General features: G+C 41.7%; 1 protein-coding gene across 1 annotated transcript; it reads left to right on the top strand.

Moving 5' to 3' along the window:
- Positions 1-4,498: 4,498 nt before the first annotated feature.
- LOC309569158 (olfactory receptor 12D2-like) lies at positions 4,499-6,796 on the top strand (the record flags this gene model as incomplete). The annotated part of the gene is made up of 2 exons (XM_082274919.1): positions 4,499-4,750; positions 5,843-6,796. The coding sequence occupies 2 exons, from the start codon at positions 4,499-4,501 to the stop codon at positions 6,794-6,796; spliced, it is 1,206 nt and encodes a 401-aa protein (XP_082131045.1).
- Positions 6,797-20,107: the final 13,311 nt, after the last annotated feature.

The raw sequence follows: 20,107 nt of genomic DNA, 5'->3' as shown, positions 1-20,107 counted from the left end.
CCTGGGCAGGGGGTTCTGTGGTTACTCATGCATTGGTAGACTCCGAAGCTGGCGGTTTTTTCATTGACAGTACGTTTGCTGCTGCAAATTCCATACCTTTGCAGCCTTGTGTTTCTCCACTAGTTATCAAGGTGATTGATGGCAGACCCTTGCAACTGGCAGGAGACTGTTGCGGTTCATTTGTTCACAGGGAGTCGACCTGTTTCTAGGTTATTTTGTCCCCACACTACACATTGTATTGTGGTACCCTTGGCTTCAGAAACACTATCCGACCTTTGATTGGCAGTCGGTCGAGATCCTCTCTTGGTCTCCACAGTGTTGCACTGTTTGTATCCATGGGCCTGTTAAAGTACTTTATACCACCTTGGGTTCAGTGTTGTCTACTGAATAGTGCGCGCTAGTACTCTTCCTCCTCATCGTCGGTACGATTGGGCCATAGACTTGCAACCTGGTGCCATTCCCCCTCGTGGCAGGGTTTATCCTCTTTCGGTTGCAGAGAATAAGGCCATGGAGGAGTAGGTTGTGGATGTGCCTGCCCGGGGGCACATTCGCAAGTCCCCTTCTCCAGCGGGTGCCAGTTTTTTCTTTTTAAAGAAAAACGGGGTAAGTTGAGACCTTGTATTGATTATAGGGGCCTTAATCGCATCACGGTCAATAATTCATACCCGATTCTGTTGATTACTGAATTGTTCGATTGCCTCAAGGGAGGAATAGTCTTTACCAAGCTTGACCTAAGGGCCGCGTATAACCTCGTAAGGATCAAGGGGGACGACGAGTGGAAGACCGCGTTTAATATCCGAACCAGTCATTACGACTCTGGTTATGCCCTTTGGCTTGTGCAATGAGCCCGCTGTCTTCCAGGAGTTCATCAATGATGTCTTTCAAGATAAGTTGCAGCAATGCATGTTAGTCTATTTAGATGACATTTTGATTTACTCGGACTCCATTGAATCAAACTACCTGGATGTCAGACAGGTGCTGCAATGGTTACATGAAAATGGGCTTTTCTGTAAGCTTAAAATGTGAATTCTACCTGTCCCAGGTTGCCTTCTTGGGCTACATCATTTCTGCTGAAGGGTTCTTAATGGACTCTCAGAAGGTTTCGGCTCTCCTACAATGGCCATGCACCAGTGGTCTCCATTCCAATCAGTGTTTCCTTGGGTTTGCCAACTACTATCGGAAATGTATCAGGAACTTTTCCTCTTTGGCCAAACTTATTCCAGATCTGACCAAGAGGGGCAGCGATTCCCACAATTGGACGCCTGCTGCCATCCAAGCTTTTGAGACCCTCAAGTCTGCTTATGCTTCGGCTCCTATTATTTCTCATTCTAATCCTGGTTTGCCATTTGTCCTAGAGCTGAATGCATCTGGTAAGGGAGTAGGTGCCCTCCTGTCTAAGCGTCGGACACCTGATGGACCCTTACTTCCTTTTGGGTTCTACTCCAAGAAGCTGTCTCCAGCTGAATGCAATTATGAGATTGGAGACAGAGAGCTCTTGGCCAATATCCATGCTGTCAAAGAGTACAGACACTTGCTTGAAGGTTCTGTGGTTCCAGTTCTTATTCTCAAGGCCATCAGGCCAGATGGGCCTTTTTCTCGTCTAACTATGTGGTTTCCTATTTGCCCGGTTCCAAGAATGTTAAGGCTGATGCCTTGTTTTGCCAGTATTCTCAGTTGTCCAGGGAGGACTCTGTGCTGACACCGGTCATACCTTAAGATCGTAGGATAAAAAACAAGAAGGCACAGCCTTCTAAGTGTATCTGTTTATTGGTAAAACAAATGTAATAAAATGGATTTCACTCATACAGTGTGGAGATTGGGCTAGCAATGTTCATTGTCCTCCTCCACATGTGCCAGATGACAATCCCGTGGATTCTATAGATGTATAGGATCCACGAGATTGTCATCTAACACATCTGGAGGAGGGCAATGAACTTTACTAGCCCAATCTCCACACTGTGTGAGTGAAATCCATTGTATTACATGTGTTTTATAAATAAACAGATACATTTAGAAGGCTGCACCTTCATGTTTTTTTTTTATCCTTCAATTGCTAGAGGTTCCAATACCCTCATAAAAGAAGTGTTGCAGCAGTCAATATAAGTGAAACTTTTTATAGGATTTCCTATTAGACTCCTACAGACTTCCACTCCCTTCCTAGAAACAGGCCTTTGTATTTAGGTTTATCTAAATATACTATTTGCTCTGAGACTTTTTTTACTTTTTCATACCTTCAGATCATATCCTGGCTGCCATCTGCACCAACATAACATCTCCTCTTAGGGAACAGATCTTGGCTCCCCAACCTGATGCTCCCACAGAGAGACCTGCTGGCAAATGTTTTGTACCTGAGGGGTTGCGCATCAGACTGTTGAGCACTTACCACAATGTCCTGGGTATTTCCTGTCAGTTCTGGTGGCCATCTCTCCACACTGATGTTGCTGTGTATGTGGCTGCTTGTTTAGTCTGTGCCCAGAACAAATCTCCTTAGCACCTTCCCTTGGGCCTACTGCATTCCATTTCCAATGGAGAGCGTCTCTGGTCTCATCCGGTCATGGATTTCATTGTGGAACTTCCCACGTCTCGTGGTTGCACACTTATGATTGTTGACAGGTTCTTCAAAATGTGCAACTGTGTTCTATTTAAGAGGCTGCCTACCACTCCGGAGCTTGCCTCAGTGTTTTCCAGGGAGGTCTTCCGTTTACACAGGTTACATAAGGAGAATGTCTCGGACCGTGGCAGCCAGTTTGTCTCTAGGTTCTGGCTTGCCTTTTGCTCACAGTTGGGTATTCGACTCTCCTTCTCCTCTGCCTACCATCCGCAGTCCAATGGTGCCACTGAGCATTCCAACCAAGCTCTTGAGCGATTTCTCCACTGCTATATCTCTGACCATCAGGACAATCGGGTTGATCTGCTACTCTGGGCGGAGTTTACCAAAAACTCTACCATCAACTCGTCTTCCGGAATGTCTCCATTCATGGCCAATAATGGGTTCCAACCCACTGTGTTGCTAAGTTGTACTTGCCATAGGACATCCCGGCTGTGGAGGATCATCTTCGTGCCCTTCGTTTCATTTTGGGTGCAGATTCAAGAGTCTTTATGGGTCTCTTCACAGCGTCACAAGCTCCAGGCAGACCCCAAACATTTATCTGCTCCTTCGTACCAGGTCGGGGAGAGGGTGTGGTTGTCGGCCCGTAATCTCAACCTCAGGGTGCCCACTCTAAAACTGGTACCCCATTTTGTTGGGCCTTTTTGCATCCTCCGTAAGGTGAACCCAGTGGCCTATGTCCTTGGTCTTCCTGCTGGCATGCGTATCTCCAATGTCTTTTACATGTCACTTTTGAAGCCACTGGTTTGCAATTTCTATACTTCTTCACTTCCTCGCCCTCGCTCTCATCCCATTACTGTGAGCAATCATGATGAAGAGTATGAGGTTAGCAGCATCTTGGATTATCATCTGTTTCAAGGTCAGATCCAATACCTGGTGCACTGGAAGGGTTATGGTTCTGAGGAGCGCTCCTTTGTTCCCTCCACCGATGTTCATGCTCCCACCCTTCTCCGCGCTTTCCATGCTTGCTTTTCTCAAAAACTGCTTTCTGCTCAACGCAGAAGGGGCCGTTGAGGGGAGGGTACTGTCAAGGTCTTACCTTGCCCCCTGTTGGCAGCCATCTTGGACATGTGCAGGCCTCTTATAAACCCTGATTGCATCATCACTTGCCTGCTTCCTGGGTGTAGCACAGTAATGATGCTGCACACCTGACTATATCTATCACCTGATAGGTTGCAGTCCTTGCCCTTGCATTTGTGCTCCAAGGTGCACCTCTGCTAGCAGTCTTCTGTTTTACATGTTCCTCCGTGTATGACTTGGCTGGCTAAAGACTCTCCTGGCTCTCGACCCTGCATCGGCAGACTACCTGCTTCTGGACTCGACCTTGGCTTGGATGACTACATGCTTCTTGACATGACCCCGGCTCGTTCTTGCTCTCACTTCCTCACTCTCGCTATGCATTTATTGTTGTTTGCTACAATAAACTGCTTTATTTTACCTGCATCTCTGTGTGGTCTAGATTTTTGGTACCCTGACAGCTTCTGAGAGAAGTCTAAAAGTGCTAGAGCGATTGCTTTTAGATCTCTCCAGCTTGGGGAATTTTCTGCTTGTAGCCTTGACCACTGTCACTGTGCCAGATTTCTCCTCAAGAGCGCTCCCCAGCTCCAGGAGCTGGCATCTGTGGTGAGGATCTATTCTACCGGAAAAGACCAAGCCTGGATACTTGAGAGTATGTCTTGCTTCTTCCACCACCAGAGGGATCTTTTTACCCTGTTGGGAACCCTCACCTTCGTGTCCAGTGAGGCCAAATTCCCATTCCACACTCTCAGGATGAATTGTTGCAGGGGCCTGAAGTATATTCTTGCGCACTGGACCCCAGAGATAGAGGCTGTTAATAAACCGAGAGCTGGCATCAAAAACTAGAAAAGATAGTAGAGGCATGGGATTACCATGATGCCTCTGAGTTTTAAGGGGGCTAAGGCCTCCACTATCAGAATCCCTGACCCTGCATCCAAGGAAGCTGATGACTGTGGTGTGGCTGTGGGCTCAGAAGAACTCTGGGAGAAAGACACCAGCAAATCTCTAAAAGACTGTAAAGTTGCATACCATTCAACCTTCATAGAAGCCAGAAAGTCTCTAGGTCCTGCAGCTGCTTCTTCCCTCACTAAAGCTGAGACAAAATCCTTGGATAAGTGTTTTTCTGTGAGACTGACAATTTACTCTTGCATGAAGGATACCTCCTCTTGCTATTAGATTGCTTTTCAATGCTCTTTGCCTACGACAGAGACATAATAGAAAGAAACAACCACTTCAGCTATTCACAAATGCTAAAACACCACAGCAAACGCACCAGTGCAGCTAGCCCCCCAGGACCTAATGCCACACCACATGTGCACTGACCCTTACACAGGATCCAGTGAACAGACAGGTCCTCAGCCACCAGAGGGAAAGAACACAGAAAAAAACAGTGTGCTCAGAGAAGAATTAGCAACATAAACATAGCCCATAGGAATCCCTTCTCCTAACTGGGCTTTTCCGGTGCCTCTGCCTGTCTCTGGAGCCACAGTTGTTCCTGCCTCCTCCACTTCAGAGCCTCAGCATTCAGCGTGGCTGTGTCTCCTGGTCCCAGCATCCTGGAATGCCGCTGCACTGGCTCGGGACCGGAAATAGGTACTGGCTGGGTCCTTACCCCCTCTCCCTGTGACCATTGGCCAAAACTGATGCAGCACACCCAGCCAAAATCTCTGCCTCTGAAAATGATATCACAGGCATGTCCAGACACTGCCAGACACCAAAAACATGGGCGCCGCCATGCAGGAGACATGAGGGGCTGCAGCTTGCTGGTGGTACTGCCTCTCCCCAAGCACTGAACCGTGAGAGGAGCCAAAAACAGGCCCCCTCACCTGGGACACTGCTTGAAAGACCCTGCTGCAAAAAAAAAAGGTAGGTTGGAGAGCTCGTACTGTAGTCCTCACAGTCCCTGTGTGTTCCTACCTGGCTGGAGGAAACACAATAACCGAGGACTGTGGAGAGAGGCCTCCAATTTAAAGTCTGTTGTGGGTGTGTGTTTGCTGTGAGAGGAGGTAGAGCTATCTTCTCTTATGATCATGGAAAATATTTAACTGTGTAGTAAGAAAAGTAAAACTTTATTTAGGCTTTAAAAGTGTAAAATATAATCTGAAGATCATGATTCTTGTTTTTTGTACCTATTTGTACATTTCAGTTATGGTGTTTTTCACACTTCAGATCACCTTTTTATTACCTTTAAACTTTTATAACGTATTTTATTTGCAGAAAGCAGTAGAAGAGCTGAATCAGACATTTGTCACAGAGTTTATACTTCTAGGAATTACCAACCTACCCCAACTGCAGATATTGCTTTTCTTTACTTTTCTTATGTTCTACCTCCTCTGTTTTGTTGGGAACGTAAGTATTGTGGCATTAGTGATTATTGATCATGGCCTTCACACCCCCATGTATTTCTTTCTGGGCAATCTTTCCTTCTTGGACTTCTTTTACTCTACAACAACTGTCCCAAAGATGTTGTCAGGTTTACTTATGGAAGATAAAAAGATATCTTTTCAAGGCTGCATAGTCCAACTCCATATATTTCATTTCTTGGGGAGCACTGAGGCCATGCTTCTTATGTCAATGTCTTATGACAGGTACGTTGCTATTTGTAACCCATTACGGTATCATATACTTATGGGGAAAGAAGCATGCATTCAGTTAGCTCTCACTTCCTGGCTCATTGGTTTCTTATACTCATTATCGCACACAATTCTGACTTCTAGATTGCCATTTTGTAGTGCCAACAAGGTCACTCACTTTTACTGTGATATCAAGCCTCTACTCAAGTTGGCCTGCACAGACACCCATATCAATGAAAGTCTGGTGAACATAGTCACTGGTACTGTGGCACTTGGTACTTTTATTTTAATTGTTATATCATATTTCTTTATTGCAACCCATCTTAAGAATATCCAGTCGAATCAAGGCAGACATAAAGCCTTATCCACATGCACTTCCCACTTCACTGTTGTCCTTTTATATTATGGGACTGCATTCAGCACATACTTGAGACCAACTACGAAAGATTCACTTGAACAGGACAGAATGAGTGCAATTCTTTTTACAGTCATCACTCCAGCGTTAAATCCTCTGATCTATGGGCTGCGAAATAAAGAGGTTAAAAAGGCACTAAGGAAATTTTTATTTGACAATCATATTTTCAAAAAACCATTATAATATATTTTGCTGTTATAACATTTTTTTGTAAACTTATTTTGTGTATATGTAATTTTCTGAGTATTAAAAATTAGACAGTTTGTTTTGTTTTGTGTGAAAAAACATTAAAAGCAGAATTATATTTTTTTAAATAACTGGTTTCTTATTTGGCAAAGAAGTGTCCCCAGCAGAATGTCCATTTAACTTACCCAGGTGGTGACAGACCTTTGTCCCATTAAAGAATAAATCCAGGCTAGCAGCTAAATACACAGGCAAATACTGTATGTAGGTTTGTTTTGTTTGTCAAAAGATGTGTGAACATTGCTCTTTAATATAGGTGTGCACAGTCAATTGCATTGGGGTGTGCACCCCAAAGCTGAAACACACATGCCTTTCTCTGCAGCCTTAGCTGCACCGGCCAGTGAATGAACAGGAATGGCTTTCTATGCTGAATGGCTTTCTGTTCATTCACAAACGAAAGCATAGTAAACATAGTTTACTAAGCTTCTCTTATGAATTGACACAATGAGCAAGTGTGTTCAATGTGTTCATTTAGAAAAGAAAGGGGCCGGTAAATCACATACTTATTGGCCCCTTCCCCTGCTCTCCATCCTGAAACATCCTCACAGCAACCATGGAAAAGAAGAGGAAGGAAGCCAGCAGCACTGCAGAGCGGGAGGGGGGGCAACAAGGCGGGAAGGCAGCCCAGGCATTAGGGGGAATCGGCACTGCACATAGTGATTAGGGTGTGCCATAATTTGTTAATCTGTCTGTGAATGTCTACGAGTCTCGGAGAGCTCACCACAAGATTTTGTTTTGTATCATAAACGGTGTGAGTCTGTGAATGACTCAGAGTCTTAGAGAGCTCACAAGATTTTGTTTTGTATCATAAACAGTGTTTGAGTAGTGATGAGCCGAACACCCCATGGTTCGGTTCGCACCAGAACACCGCGAACAGAGGAAACGTTTGTTTGAACAAACTAACTCCATTGAAGTCTATAGGATTCGAACCTCGAAAATCAAACGGTCTCATTTTGAAAGCTTGAATGCAAGTTATTGCCCCAAAAAAGTGTATGGGGGTCCGGGTCCTGACCTGAGGAACATGTAGCAATGAAAATTTTTTTTAAAAAACTATCGTTTTTAAAGGAGCACTGATTTACTGATTTTAATGAAGCTAAAAGTCAAACTATAAAAAGAAAAAATTCCTTCAAATATCGTGCCTGGGGGGTCCCCTGAATGTGCCTATAAAGTAGTGCATCTCTGCGTTTTATGTAGCCTGCTGCAGCAATGCTGACGCTTCTAAAGCAAAAAATGTCATATACAAATATACATACAAATTTCAAATCCCACATACTTACGGGTGCATAAAAATTGGGCCTTGTTTGTTGGTGGTGCCTGAACCCCCGTAACCCCTCGCAGTTACTCTTGCTGGGCGCAGGAACGGGCCCTGCTGCTAAAAAATCCAAACAAATTTGAAATCGCATTTACTTGTCATACAGGTGCCAAAAATTGGGCCTTTGCTGTTGGTGGTGCCTGAACACTACAATCAAGGCTTCGCAGTTACTCTTGCTGGGTGCAGGAACGGGATCTGCTGGTAAGAATTCCATGCAAATTTGAAATTGCATGTGCTATACAAGTGCCAAAAATTGGGCCTTTGCTGTATGTGGTGCCTGAACACCGTAACCAAGACCTCACAGTTACTCTTGCTGGGAGCTGGAACTGGACCTGCTGGTAAGAATTCCATACAAATTTGAAAGACAGACGCACTCTTTTGTCCATCACAAAGCCTCCAGCAGCACTGAACATCCACTCGGAAAGCACGCTGGAAGCAGGACAGGCCAGTAGCTCCATTGCATATTGAGCAAGTTCTTGCCACCAGTCCATCCTCAAGACCCAGCAAGCCAGTGGCTGCGCAGCTGGAAAGGTCTCCAAGTCTGCTCTTGCACCTATATAATCATGCACCATATTATGGAGATGCTGGCGATGGTTGCTTAAACCTAACAGCCCTGGGTGCTGCTGAGGACAAAAGAACTGTTTAAAGGCATCGGTCAGCCGGCCGCCTTCTCCACCGCTCCTCCTTTGGCTGAATGATGCCTCAGAAACACGTCTGGAGAATGTTGACCTCCCAGTGTCTGGAAAGGCGGTACAGAAATTTTTTTCAAGGCCTCCTCAAGATGTGTGGCAGGTAGTATGTGCAGGAGAGGGGTTTGGAGTGTATGGCGGTGGGTAGTATGCACAAGAGAGGAGTGTGGAGTGTACAGCCTTGGAGAGGAAGAGCTCTGGGATGCTAGGGCTGATTTTGCCAGCTGTATCTCTCGGGGAGCAAGAGCGGGTGGTGGAGGAAGCTTTCGCAGAAGAAGCCATCCTTAGTAGTCTCTGTGTGCAGATGGTAAACGGCTCGTGGCGGCGCCAGCTCCTCTCTCACGCAGTAATCTTCTAGCGCGTCCAGACCACGCCCCAATTTGTTTTCTGCTACATATTTTTGTTAAAAAAATCGCAATAAGCGTATTTTGATTGGTTTGCGAAAAGTTATTGCGTTTACTAACTACGGGAAAGATTTATGTCATTTTTATTTTTTTTTAACTAGTAATAATGGCGATCTGTGATTTTTTTTGCCGGACTGCGACATTGGAGCAGACAGATCTGACCCTTGACATAATTTTCACACTTTTGGGGGTACCAGTGACATTACTACAGTAATCAGTGCTATAAATATGCACTGTTACTGTCAAAATGACACTGGCAGGGAAGGGGTTAACTTTATTGGTGATCAGTGGGTTAAATGTATCCCTAGGGGTGTGATTCTAACTGTGTGGCTTTGATCGGGTCTTTGGCGGCCGTGCAGGCTGGTTGCCAGGGTCGGAAGGCGGCGGGAGGGGGGGACGTCCCCTCCCGCTCCTTGTAATGACAGCCGAGCGGCTTCTCAGCCACATCGGTTGTCATTACAAGACAGCTTACCCTCGGCTATGGACGCCGGTACCGGGGTGATGCCTCTAGCTGCAGGCATCATTTCGATACAAGCACTTTCCCAAAATATCAGCAATATCGGTAACCCCGGGGGCTGATTCCGATATTTCGGGGAAAGTGCATATTGGCCCTTGATATTTCGGATTTCCCGATAATTGGTCGATCCCTAGTTGGTACCCCTTTATCAAGTATATATTTTTTTATTACCTTGGTCCACAATCAAATTATAGAGGTATTCTATGAATAACCGCTAAAAAAAAGTCAAGAGTGTTGTTAAGTTGGCTTTTCCCACCTGAACCCTAGGCTGGGCTGGGGGTGGGGGGATAACAGGTGCTGCTGAATCTGGGGGCAGCCAATTAGGGTGTGCAAGCACCAGCAGGTGGAAGGCTACTATGGGCTCTAATTTTTGGCGGCTTCAAATGCATTACGCTATGAGTGCTGGCCACCTCACAAGCTTGTACTGCACTGCTGGTGCATGCCACTTCTCCATGAAAAAATAACAGTGCTCTCCGCTGTGCTTCCGTGGTTGTGGTCAGAGTGGAACGGCGTTCCACATTTGGTGGTAGTGCCCCACGGTGAGGCGGTACTGGATTAGGGTGTACAATTTTGTCTATTCCCTGACCCAGGTTAACCTACAAAAATCCCCAAAACAAGCGCTGCTGGGGGGCGTGGTGGAGGACACTCTGAGATATGCCAGACTACTAATCGGATTTATATTTGCAGGAGCAAGGATAGTGATTGCGAGGTCATGGAGGTCGGCCATCATACCTTTTGAACTGCTCAAGGCAAAATTATCTTGGATAATGGTCAATGAACACCTTTCAGCAAGACTAAATGACAAAGTGAGGCTCTTTGAAAAGGTTTGGAGCCCGTGGATTGCGTGTATTTAGAGTGGGATCCCCGAGTTGGACCGATATAGGCCACATCTGAGAGCCTATTGTGAGCGCACTGATAACCTACTCTTATCTAATCTAACCTGAAGTAACTCAATCTAATCTATGCTATCACAGCATTTTGTTTGTCTTTTTCCTTCTAATTTCTTTTGTTTTTCCTTTTCATTGTCTAAATATATTTTAAATATGAAGAATGTTTTGGCGGGCTTTATGGGGAGGGCAAGAAGACTGGCCATAAAATCTACTAATATTTCTCCCCATCGAGATCAATCCCTATATGTTACTCTCAGCAATACTGACAATGTTTTTATATCAGTGCCAAAAAATAGATTTTGTTAGAGATAATACATATGTTGAAGTAAAAATGTAGAACCATAGTGGCACGATAACCACGATCTGGTCTGTTTATTTTTTCCTTTTTGAATATTCAAATAAAAACATTGGAAAAGAAAAACGACAGTGCTGGTGTCTAAAAGAACAGGATGTACTACACTGCTGGTTCTTTCCAGATCACCAAAAAGTAGTGCAGCACTAGTAATTGTGCCATGCTGCATCTGAGCATAATCATGTGTTTCTAGAACCTCAGCAACATGGGGTCAAGTACATCTGCTAGCTGTCAGGGTGCCACTGCTTTCTACAGGTTCACATTCTGAGCCTGATTCTACCAGTGAGGCCTCCCCTTCGCTCTCATCAGTCATGCTCAGAATTCCATACGCCCCCTCACTAGTGTATCTTTCTTTGGACTTTTTGGGCACTAACTTTACAGGTACCTAATGGCGACTATGGGGAAAAAGAGCTCCTGGCTAGCAGTCAAGGACTGCTTGTGCACGAGAAATAAAGTGAACTGCTATTGCTAGCAGAGATCAGGCCTGATCTTGTAAACACTGCAGATTTATGGACAATGTATCAGCAGTGCTCAGCAACATTTTACTGACATTGCACTTGTTGGGGGGGACAGAGGGGATAAACGCAAGTGCTAGCTGTGATTGGGGCTAATACTGCTAACACTGTGCTTTTGGGGACACTATACTACTGGGGACACTACTATAGTTCTGATCGTGATCAAGAAACTGATCCATACAGACTAGTGATGTCAGTGTCAGTTAGTGTCCCTCCCAGCCAGTGTTAGAGCCAGATTGCCTGCCACACTATTACAGTCACACTATAAGTTGTTGATCACCACCATTACTAGTATATACTAGTATTGCTAGTAATGGAGGTGATCAGCAACTTATAGTGTGACTGTGATAGCGTGGAGGGCAATCTGGCTCTGAAACTGGCTGGGAGGGACACCAACTGACACTGACATCGCTAGCGACACTAATGCAGTGATCAATGAAAATACTGTATATTGACATTGTACTAATGGCAATTGTATGTGTGCTGATTTTACTTGTAGATCTAGCTGGAGTCTTTCCTTGCTTTTGGTTTTGAACAGTAACTAAAAGCAGGCAGAAACCCAGCCAGAACCTGTGTGTTCTGTTTACAAACACACAGATCTCTGTGCTGTGATTGGCCACAGCCGATCAGCAAGTATACAGTCAAAATTATTGGCTGTAACCTGCTAACAAACTGCTGTGCTGTGTCCAATAACTCATGCACACTGCTAAACCCAGAAAAGCTGCAGTAAATGTTGCCGGCAGTAAGTGGTTATTGCCCCCTTCCGGTGTTGAAGACTTTCTTTCACTTTTTGTCTTACTGAAACCTAATTAATTTGCAGGGTTAACTAAGCTCAAACTTAGGGAAGATTCAAACACCCAAGAGTCTGTCAAAGAGTTTAAAAATCGGCAAGGAAGGACAGTAAATCTTGACAGTGATGGCGTTAAGGCCTCTATAGTAGTTTTCAACAAAGAGAACCTATACCCTTGCTAATGAATTGGATTTCCTGATGAAGCCTTTTTTTCAGGTTTTCCTGGATATAATCACACAAATAGATGGAAATGGGCAGGACGAGGTGAAGGAAGCTGGGTGAATTAAAACATTTGTCCAGATCATCTTTCTCAGGGTGACTTTGATCCAACATTATCCCAGAAGAATGGCATGAGACATGTATAGCCAAGTTCCAGTGGTTCTTCTGAGGCTTAAGTCTTGAGTGGAAGGCAAGGGTATGGAATTGGGTGCCGTCTGGGCCTATGGTTTTCTTCTCTTGATAAAGGTGTAGGAGAGCTTTTGCTACAGATGAAGCTCTTCCATCAAAAGTTTTCCAGAAAGCATCTAAGAGCATATAAGGCTCATATGGGATGCAGGAACAAGCGCGATTCCAGTGTGGTTTCCCGCATCGCATGTTTCTGGAAGGCAATTCACACTGCCCTATGCGAACCACTGTGTGTTTCAATACAACGTTAATGACAACCCCAGATTGGTTTGCAGATCGCAGTGCGAGCTGCCAAATGGTGCAGGAATTGGATCTCATAGGTGTGAACACCCATGTGATTCGATTTCAGTGCAGACCAAAAAAAGGTCCTGCACCATTTTGGTGTGAATGCGATGTGAATTCAGCCATGCAATCTGTATGGCTGAATTTGCATCACACAGACATCACATGTGATCTGCACAGCAGCGCTGTGCGACTCAAATGCAATGTCTAGCATTGCACCAGTGTGAACCCAGCCTTAAGGTTGAAGACCATTGGGTCTTGTTATTTCCACAATGGGGAGACACCTACAAAGACATCAGTAGAGGAGAGAAATAATATACACTTGCTTGGAGCGGTCAGTAGAGAATTTGTGACCTGAAAGTTCAAAATAAATGGGGCAGTGGTAAATGAAGCCCCAACATGCCTTAGGATCGCCAAAAAAAACCTAATGGTGGAGGTTCTCCAGAAGAAGAGAGATGGTGCTAGCTGCAAATGGCAGAGTCACAGCTACTTGATCTGGAGGAGGGATGAAGGGCACTAAATATTGGCAATAATTTATAGTGCTATCGATTTGCCTGCTAGGTGTCAATCCTCTGCATCATGCACTGCATTTTGGTTTAGGCCAATGATGGTGTCTTCAACAAATTTATGGCCAGAGCAAACTGTCAAAAAGCTGCAAGAAGTGAGCCAACATGTGAGAAGGTAGCCTAGCATTCCCCACTGTGCACAGTGTAAGCACAAGCTGATGTTCACCAGAGCTTCTAATGCAAGAGATGGTTTTCAGTGTATGCTGGTACTAATACACAATCCCCTGGATCACCTTGCTTAATGTGCGAAGACTACCCCCATGCAAAAATGCAAGCAGAAGAAGTGATGCAGGAGTACAGATGAAGTCTTAAAAAAGGTTTTGTCAACAAAGGGGATCCAGGAAACAGTTCAAGGGGGAGGGAGACCGGAAGATAAATCATCATAAGAGATAGAAACCCATAGCCAGGATACAGAAGATAAATCCAAGAAGACATTAGGCAGGTAGGGGAGTAACAAGTAGGAACTCAGGGAAAACTGTTGCTTGAGCACTGGGTGCTGGGACTGGGATACTTTAAAAATTAGTGGATGAAACACTTAGAAGTGCTGTGAAGAGGCTAGATGGTACAGGATTGAGAAAATTAGGGTAACCAGTCTTTCTCAACTATTTTACCACAGAAAAGCCCATAAAAAATTGCAGGAAACTACAAAAACCCATTTATTGGGGGTCAGTGGGAAAAAGGCTCCTTATGTTGGTGGTCAGTGGGAAGAATGTCCTCCATTCAGTGGTGGTCAGAATGCCACCCTAGGCTGACAATTTTTCTTTTTTCAATGCAATCTTTTGTTGGTTTTACAGAATATCCAAGTTATGACATTAGCGTTATAGAGAGTGTTTACATGGAAAACGTGTGCTTACTTTGCAACGTGAATGTTAACTTAGATTAGGAATTTTTGTAAAGTTTTTATCACTTAAGTCATCAGATCACGTAAAGAAAAGTGTACATTTTTAAAAAATTTCTTGCACATGATTGAACATGAACACAGCTTTACCTTGGTGGACATTCACTTTGTAAATTGAAAATTCTCTATTCTTGTAGTAAATCAACCCAATAGTTTTGAATAATATAAAATTCTATATAGTTAAGTTTGGTTGTTACCCTTTTTTCCATTAAAATGGTTTTAGTGTTGGGCAGATGATGTGTTAACCTTTGATGGATAGCCCCTATACAATTGTATTCTCCTTACGATTATATAGTGTCTGGAGGAATCTAAAAAAAATATATAATTGTCATTGAGATTTCTAGTTCTCCAAGGTAAGTAATCTTGTGTGTTTTGAAGCAGGTATAAAAAAGAAGCTGCTTGTTCAAATATTATAATACATTTGCTGCTTTATTTGTGCTGCACAGACACATATCATCAATAAACATACATATTTCTTTAAACATTGATATTTTTTTTCTGAGAAATGGTAAGTAATCCTCTTTTCTATTTATTTAAAAAATAAATAGGAACTTCCTTATCACATGATTAGATCATTGAAGTGAATCTTCTTTTATATAATAAATCTTAATATGTTTATTTACTAATGCAAACTCTGTATACTTAAGATTTGCTCTGACAATTATGTATTTTTTTTTGCTATTCCTCAGTATATAATAATTTGTATGTATTATAGGTAGGACAGTGATTCCTACACCTGGCCTTTGTATTCTATTTTTCAGTATTATTCACTACATTGTAGGTTATCTAATTGGGGAGTTCTTTAAAACGTGCAAGGTTAATGTTATAATAATCAGCTTACTTAAGTTTGCTCCACTACTCGATTAAAAGCATTCCTGAAAAAGATTACAGATTTTTATGCAATCCTTAGATAAAAAAGTAACAAATATATATATAAAAAAAACATATAGTACCGACTTTAGCTAAAAAAAAAACAAAAAACTGTATTCTTTAATTCATCTTGCTTAAAAATGACACTGAAATTATTATTCTGGTACAAGGCATTTTAAAACAAAATAAAATAAAAATATTTCAACTTTGCACTATATTTAATATGACACAAAAAAAACACACAAAACTAAGAAAAAAAAAAAGTTTAAATATTAATGCAAGAAAATAAAATTTAGAAGGAAAATAATTGGTAATAATAATATTAACCTATGGGTCACCATAACAGTTAACAACTAGCATTTCTAGAATTAGACCAGTAATGTCAATTTGTATTCTTCCCACAACAAATTGACTTATATTTCACATTAGGTTGATCTTCTACAATATCGTTATTTTATTAAATGTACAAATTTGTATATCAGCTATTGGATAAAAGGCAGATTATAAACTAATTTACCTAGGTAATTTACCACTGGGAGTGAAGGATTTTTTTTTTTTTTTTTTATCAGTGATTTTGCTGACAACAGGCTTGCTTTGTAAAAAGGAGCTGTAAAATACAAGCATTGTACAAGCATGCACACAAATTATAAACTGTACATCAAAAGGTGTTTTTTAAACATTGCTACACACTGAATATTTACAGTACATCGAGTTGATCTCATTTACTTAACTGCTTCAGGAATGCCCATCGCACTTTTACTGCAGCAGGGCGGCACGTACAAGTACATGATTTCGTATTTCTGGGTAGGAGGCGCGCTCGTCTTTCGCAGCAGCACAAGCCGATCAGTGAATCCCAGCCAATGGTTCATGTCCGGGACCTGCTGATCAGTTAAACAAATGTGTTGGTATATATATATATATATATATATATATATATATATATATATATATAACATATACATTTTTTTCATGTTCATAGATTTTAACTGATGTTATCTGTCTTTAGTTTTTTTTGTTTTTGTTTTTTTACTATTCATATAATATTTTTTATTTTATTTTTTATTTTACAAAATGTAAGAAGAGGTGAAACCATTACACTGGTATCAGAGATTTATCGGTTTTTATTTTAAGAGACAAAGCATAGCTTTCATATTGCGTGGTTTAAAATAGTCTGAGATGACTTACATCGTGCGGTGCGCAGTAATGTTAAATAGAGAATGTACAGTGCGGAGTGTATGGTGGTGGGTAGTATGTGCAGGAGAGGAGTGCAGAGTGTATGGTGGTGGGTAGTATGTGCAGGAGAGGAGTGCAGCGTGTATGGCAGTTGGTAGTATGTGCAGGAGAGGAGTGTGGAGTGTATGGTGGTTGGTAGTATGTGCAGGAGAGGAGTACAGAGTGTATATAGGTGGATATAATGTGCAGGTGAGGAGTGCAGAGTGTACAGTGGTGGGTAGTATGTGCAGTGTGTTTTAGTAGGGCAGTGGATGGTGTTAGTAGTTCTTTATTTTTATTATTTTTTTGTTTATTATTTTTTTACAGTTTAGTTTTTAGTATTTTTTTATATTTTTTCAAAATGTTTTTTGGGGGCCAGAGGATTTTTTACATGATTTTTTTGCAATTTATTTTTGTATTATTTTTTTTTTCACAATGCATGGGGGTGGATGTCAGTGACTGACAGTGTCAGTGGGGTAGTGGACGGTGTCAGTAGTTTTTTTTTTTTTTTTATTATTTTTACAATTTTGTTGTTTATTATTTTTTTCAAATAATTAATAAACAAAATGTGGTGCCTAGGGCTGTAAATGTTGGTTGGAAATATGAATAAAAAAAGGTTATATAAAAAATGTTAATGATTTTTAAATAAAAGTTACCTGAACCCTTTTAGCTAGCAATCATTTCTAATATGAAACTTTCTATAAATTGTCCAAAAATATATGGTCTCAGTGTTGATGAAAGGCAAAGTATTTATAAGCAAATGAATGTCCATTAGTAAAAGTCAATCATTTTTTCATATACAGAAAGCTTCTGAGCTGAATGACAGAAGAAACTAGAAGGTATCAGGAAATGTATTGTCCTCCTAGTTCCTATCTTGGATTACAAAACAAATATTGTCTATAGTGTGGAGATGAGGAGAGTAAGAGGGGTTCAGTAGTTTAACCTTGTACGGTTGGACAGGGTTGACGCCATTTCTTGCAATTTCAGTATGCAGAAATGCATGTGGTCCTATCCCGCAGAAGAAAATTGGGAGCTGAGTACATTTGTGGCAGAATAACCGATATTTTACTGTGCTTGAACCACTTGTGTATTGCAAAGATGTGCTGCATACCCCCCCCCCCCCGGACATGAGCTTTACTGTAAATGCAATATGCAGCCTCCTGCAGTCTCTGTACAGCAGAGCTGAATAAGAGAGGCAAGAAGCATCCCCACACTAAGATAATCAGTTTATATGCTGACATTGAGCATTCTGATGGTAGTGGAGAGCAGAGTGATGGAGAGATGACCTTTTCACTGTGCTGCCTTGATTCACCATCTTGTTACAGGTTGAGTGAGGGTCAGTGATGGCTGAGAGAATAGTTTGAATAATGCTGATAACTATTCAACCATGAAGATTTAGGATATAAAATGATCGAAAAGAAGTACTGCAAGGGATAACTCCTGGGTGAAGATAAAATTAAAGAGACAGATTTAAGTAATTATACTACCAGTTTTTTTAATATTAGTTTCATTAATAATTTATTAAGTGCATTATTGGAATAATTGCATTTTAACATGTTCCTATAGTTGTCCATTCAGACCTAAAATTTTAGTCATAAGTGGATAGTAGTGTTGTCCTGTTACACCATCAAATACTAGTTGTTGCTTTTTTTTTTTAACTAACTGATGTCCATTAATTAATGTGTGTCACCTCGAGAGTCAAGGTCAGTTACAAAATACATTACAAATATTTTTGTATTTACAAAATCTCTTACCTATGCAATTCTTGTATTAGTCTGTAGTAGTGATCGACCGATATCGTTTTTTCGTTGCCGATATTTTGGCCATTGCCTATCGGTATTGGTTGATATTTTTATACATTTAAAAACATTTTTTTTTTACTTGACAGGTACTCTTGTGGAGGGATCTGGGGGTCTAAAAGACCCCAAACCCATCCTCTGCACTTAAAAGCATTCAAAACGCCAAGTTTGGCTGTTTTGAATGCTGTCTTTTTTTATTCTGGTGCCAGTACCTGGAAGTGATGTCATGACATAACTTCATTGCTTATATCTTTAATTTTTACATATGTGAGTGGCATATTCAATAACATTTGTAAATGGAATTATGCTATGTGACATCATTTTACCCTTACATGAGCAATATTTGGAATATCGGCAATATCGGCCAGTTCCGGGGCCGATACAGATATATCAGCAAAAGCCAATATTGGCCGCCGATATATCGGCCTTGCCTATAATCGGTGGATCCCTAGTCTGTAGCATGGTAAAAAACATGACATATCTAATTTCCCTGCTAATGTAATTGGCTCAATGTGTAATCTGCATAGAGCTTGAAATCAACTTGGAGGCATTCCAAATAATAGAAATGTTATCTTTGATTAGACACTTCAGTCTGTGCATGCATAAAAGATGCTGGAGCTCATGCCCTTCCTATTTAAATAGTAAAAACAATTACATAGTAATAGGCAGATCTTGCATCTATGTCGTCAGTATTGGAAATGGCCTACAAGAATATCATCAGTAGATATTGAGAATTTGCATTCGTTTTTTCTAAATGTTTTAATTTAAATATCCACATTTTCAAAACTCCTAATAAAAATATTAATACTTTAACAGTGTATAAATTACAATTTCTATTTTTCTTGTCCTTTACTTTGTATATTACTCGCTTCTGTTTCAAGGGAAACAGATTTAAACCAATCATATTTGAATAGGAAGAGTAACATTCTTTTAAATACAAATTTTTTTTTTTTTTTATATCCAATTAATTTAAGGGTCTTACAGCATTCTGTTGATATATGACCCTTTTTCTAAATTGACCCTGATGCTAACACTTCAAACACCTATTCTGTGCTCAGATTAGGCACACTAAAGCATTTCCATATTCTGAATAACCAGTAAAATCACTTTATAACATCCCCTGGGTTCAGCGGGTCCGGCCGAACTTGAAAAAAAAGTCCGGGTTCGTGACCCGAACTTAACCCGAACTTGACCCCGATCAAGAACCCCATTGAATAGTCAATGGTGACCCGAACTTTTGAGCACTAAAATGGCTCTAAAAAAAAACATGGAAAGGGCTAGAGGGCTGCAAATGGCAGCAAAATCTTGTTAAGAGCATGGCAAGTGCTCTGCAAACAAATGTGGATAGGGAAATAACTTAAAATAACATAAAAAACAGAAAAATAAAAAATAATTGTCTTGATCTAGGAGGACGAGGGCCATATGGCGTAGGAGGTTGAGGTGGCGGTGGATGTGGCGGTGTAGGTGGAAGCGGCGGTGCCGGACAAGGTAGACAACACTGGTTTTTGTTTTTAATTTTATTACTTTTCAAATTAGGGTAAACCCCAAAAGAGTAAGAAAGATCAAAAATACAACAATGGCTGGGTAAGGCCAGTATACATGTCTATTCTGCACAAGGTACGGACAAGTCCTGTGGGATCCATGCCTGGTTCATTTTAATGAACGTGAGCTTGTCCACATTGGCTATGGACAGGCAGCTGCGCTTGTCTGTGATAACGCCCCCAGCCGTGCTAAATACACTTTCAGAAAA

The sequence above is a fragment of the Pelophylax lessonae genome (genome assembly GCF_965119305.1).
Source record: "Pelophylax lessonae genome assembly, chromosome: 13".
Lineage (NCBI taxonomy): Eukaryota > Metazoa > Chordata > Amphibia > Anura > Ranidae > Pelophylax > Pelophylax lessonae.
This window is presented reverse-complemented; position numbering and strand designations above follow the sequence as displayed.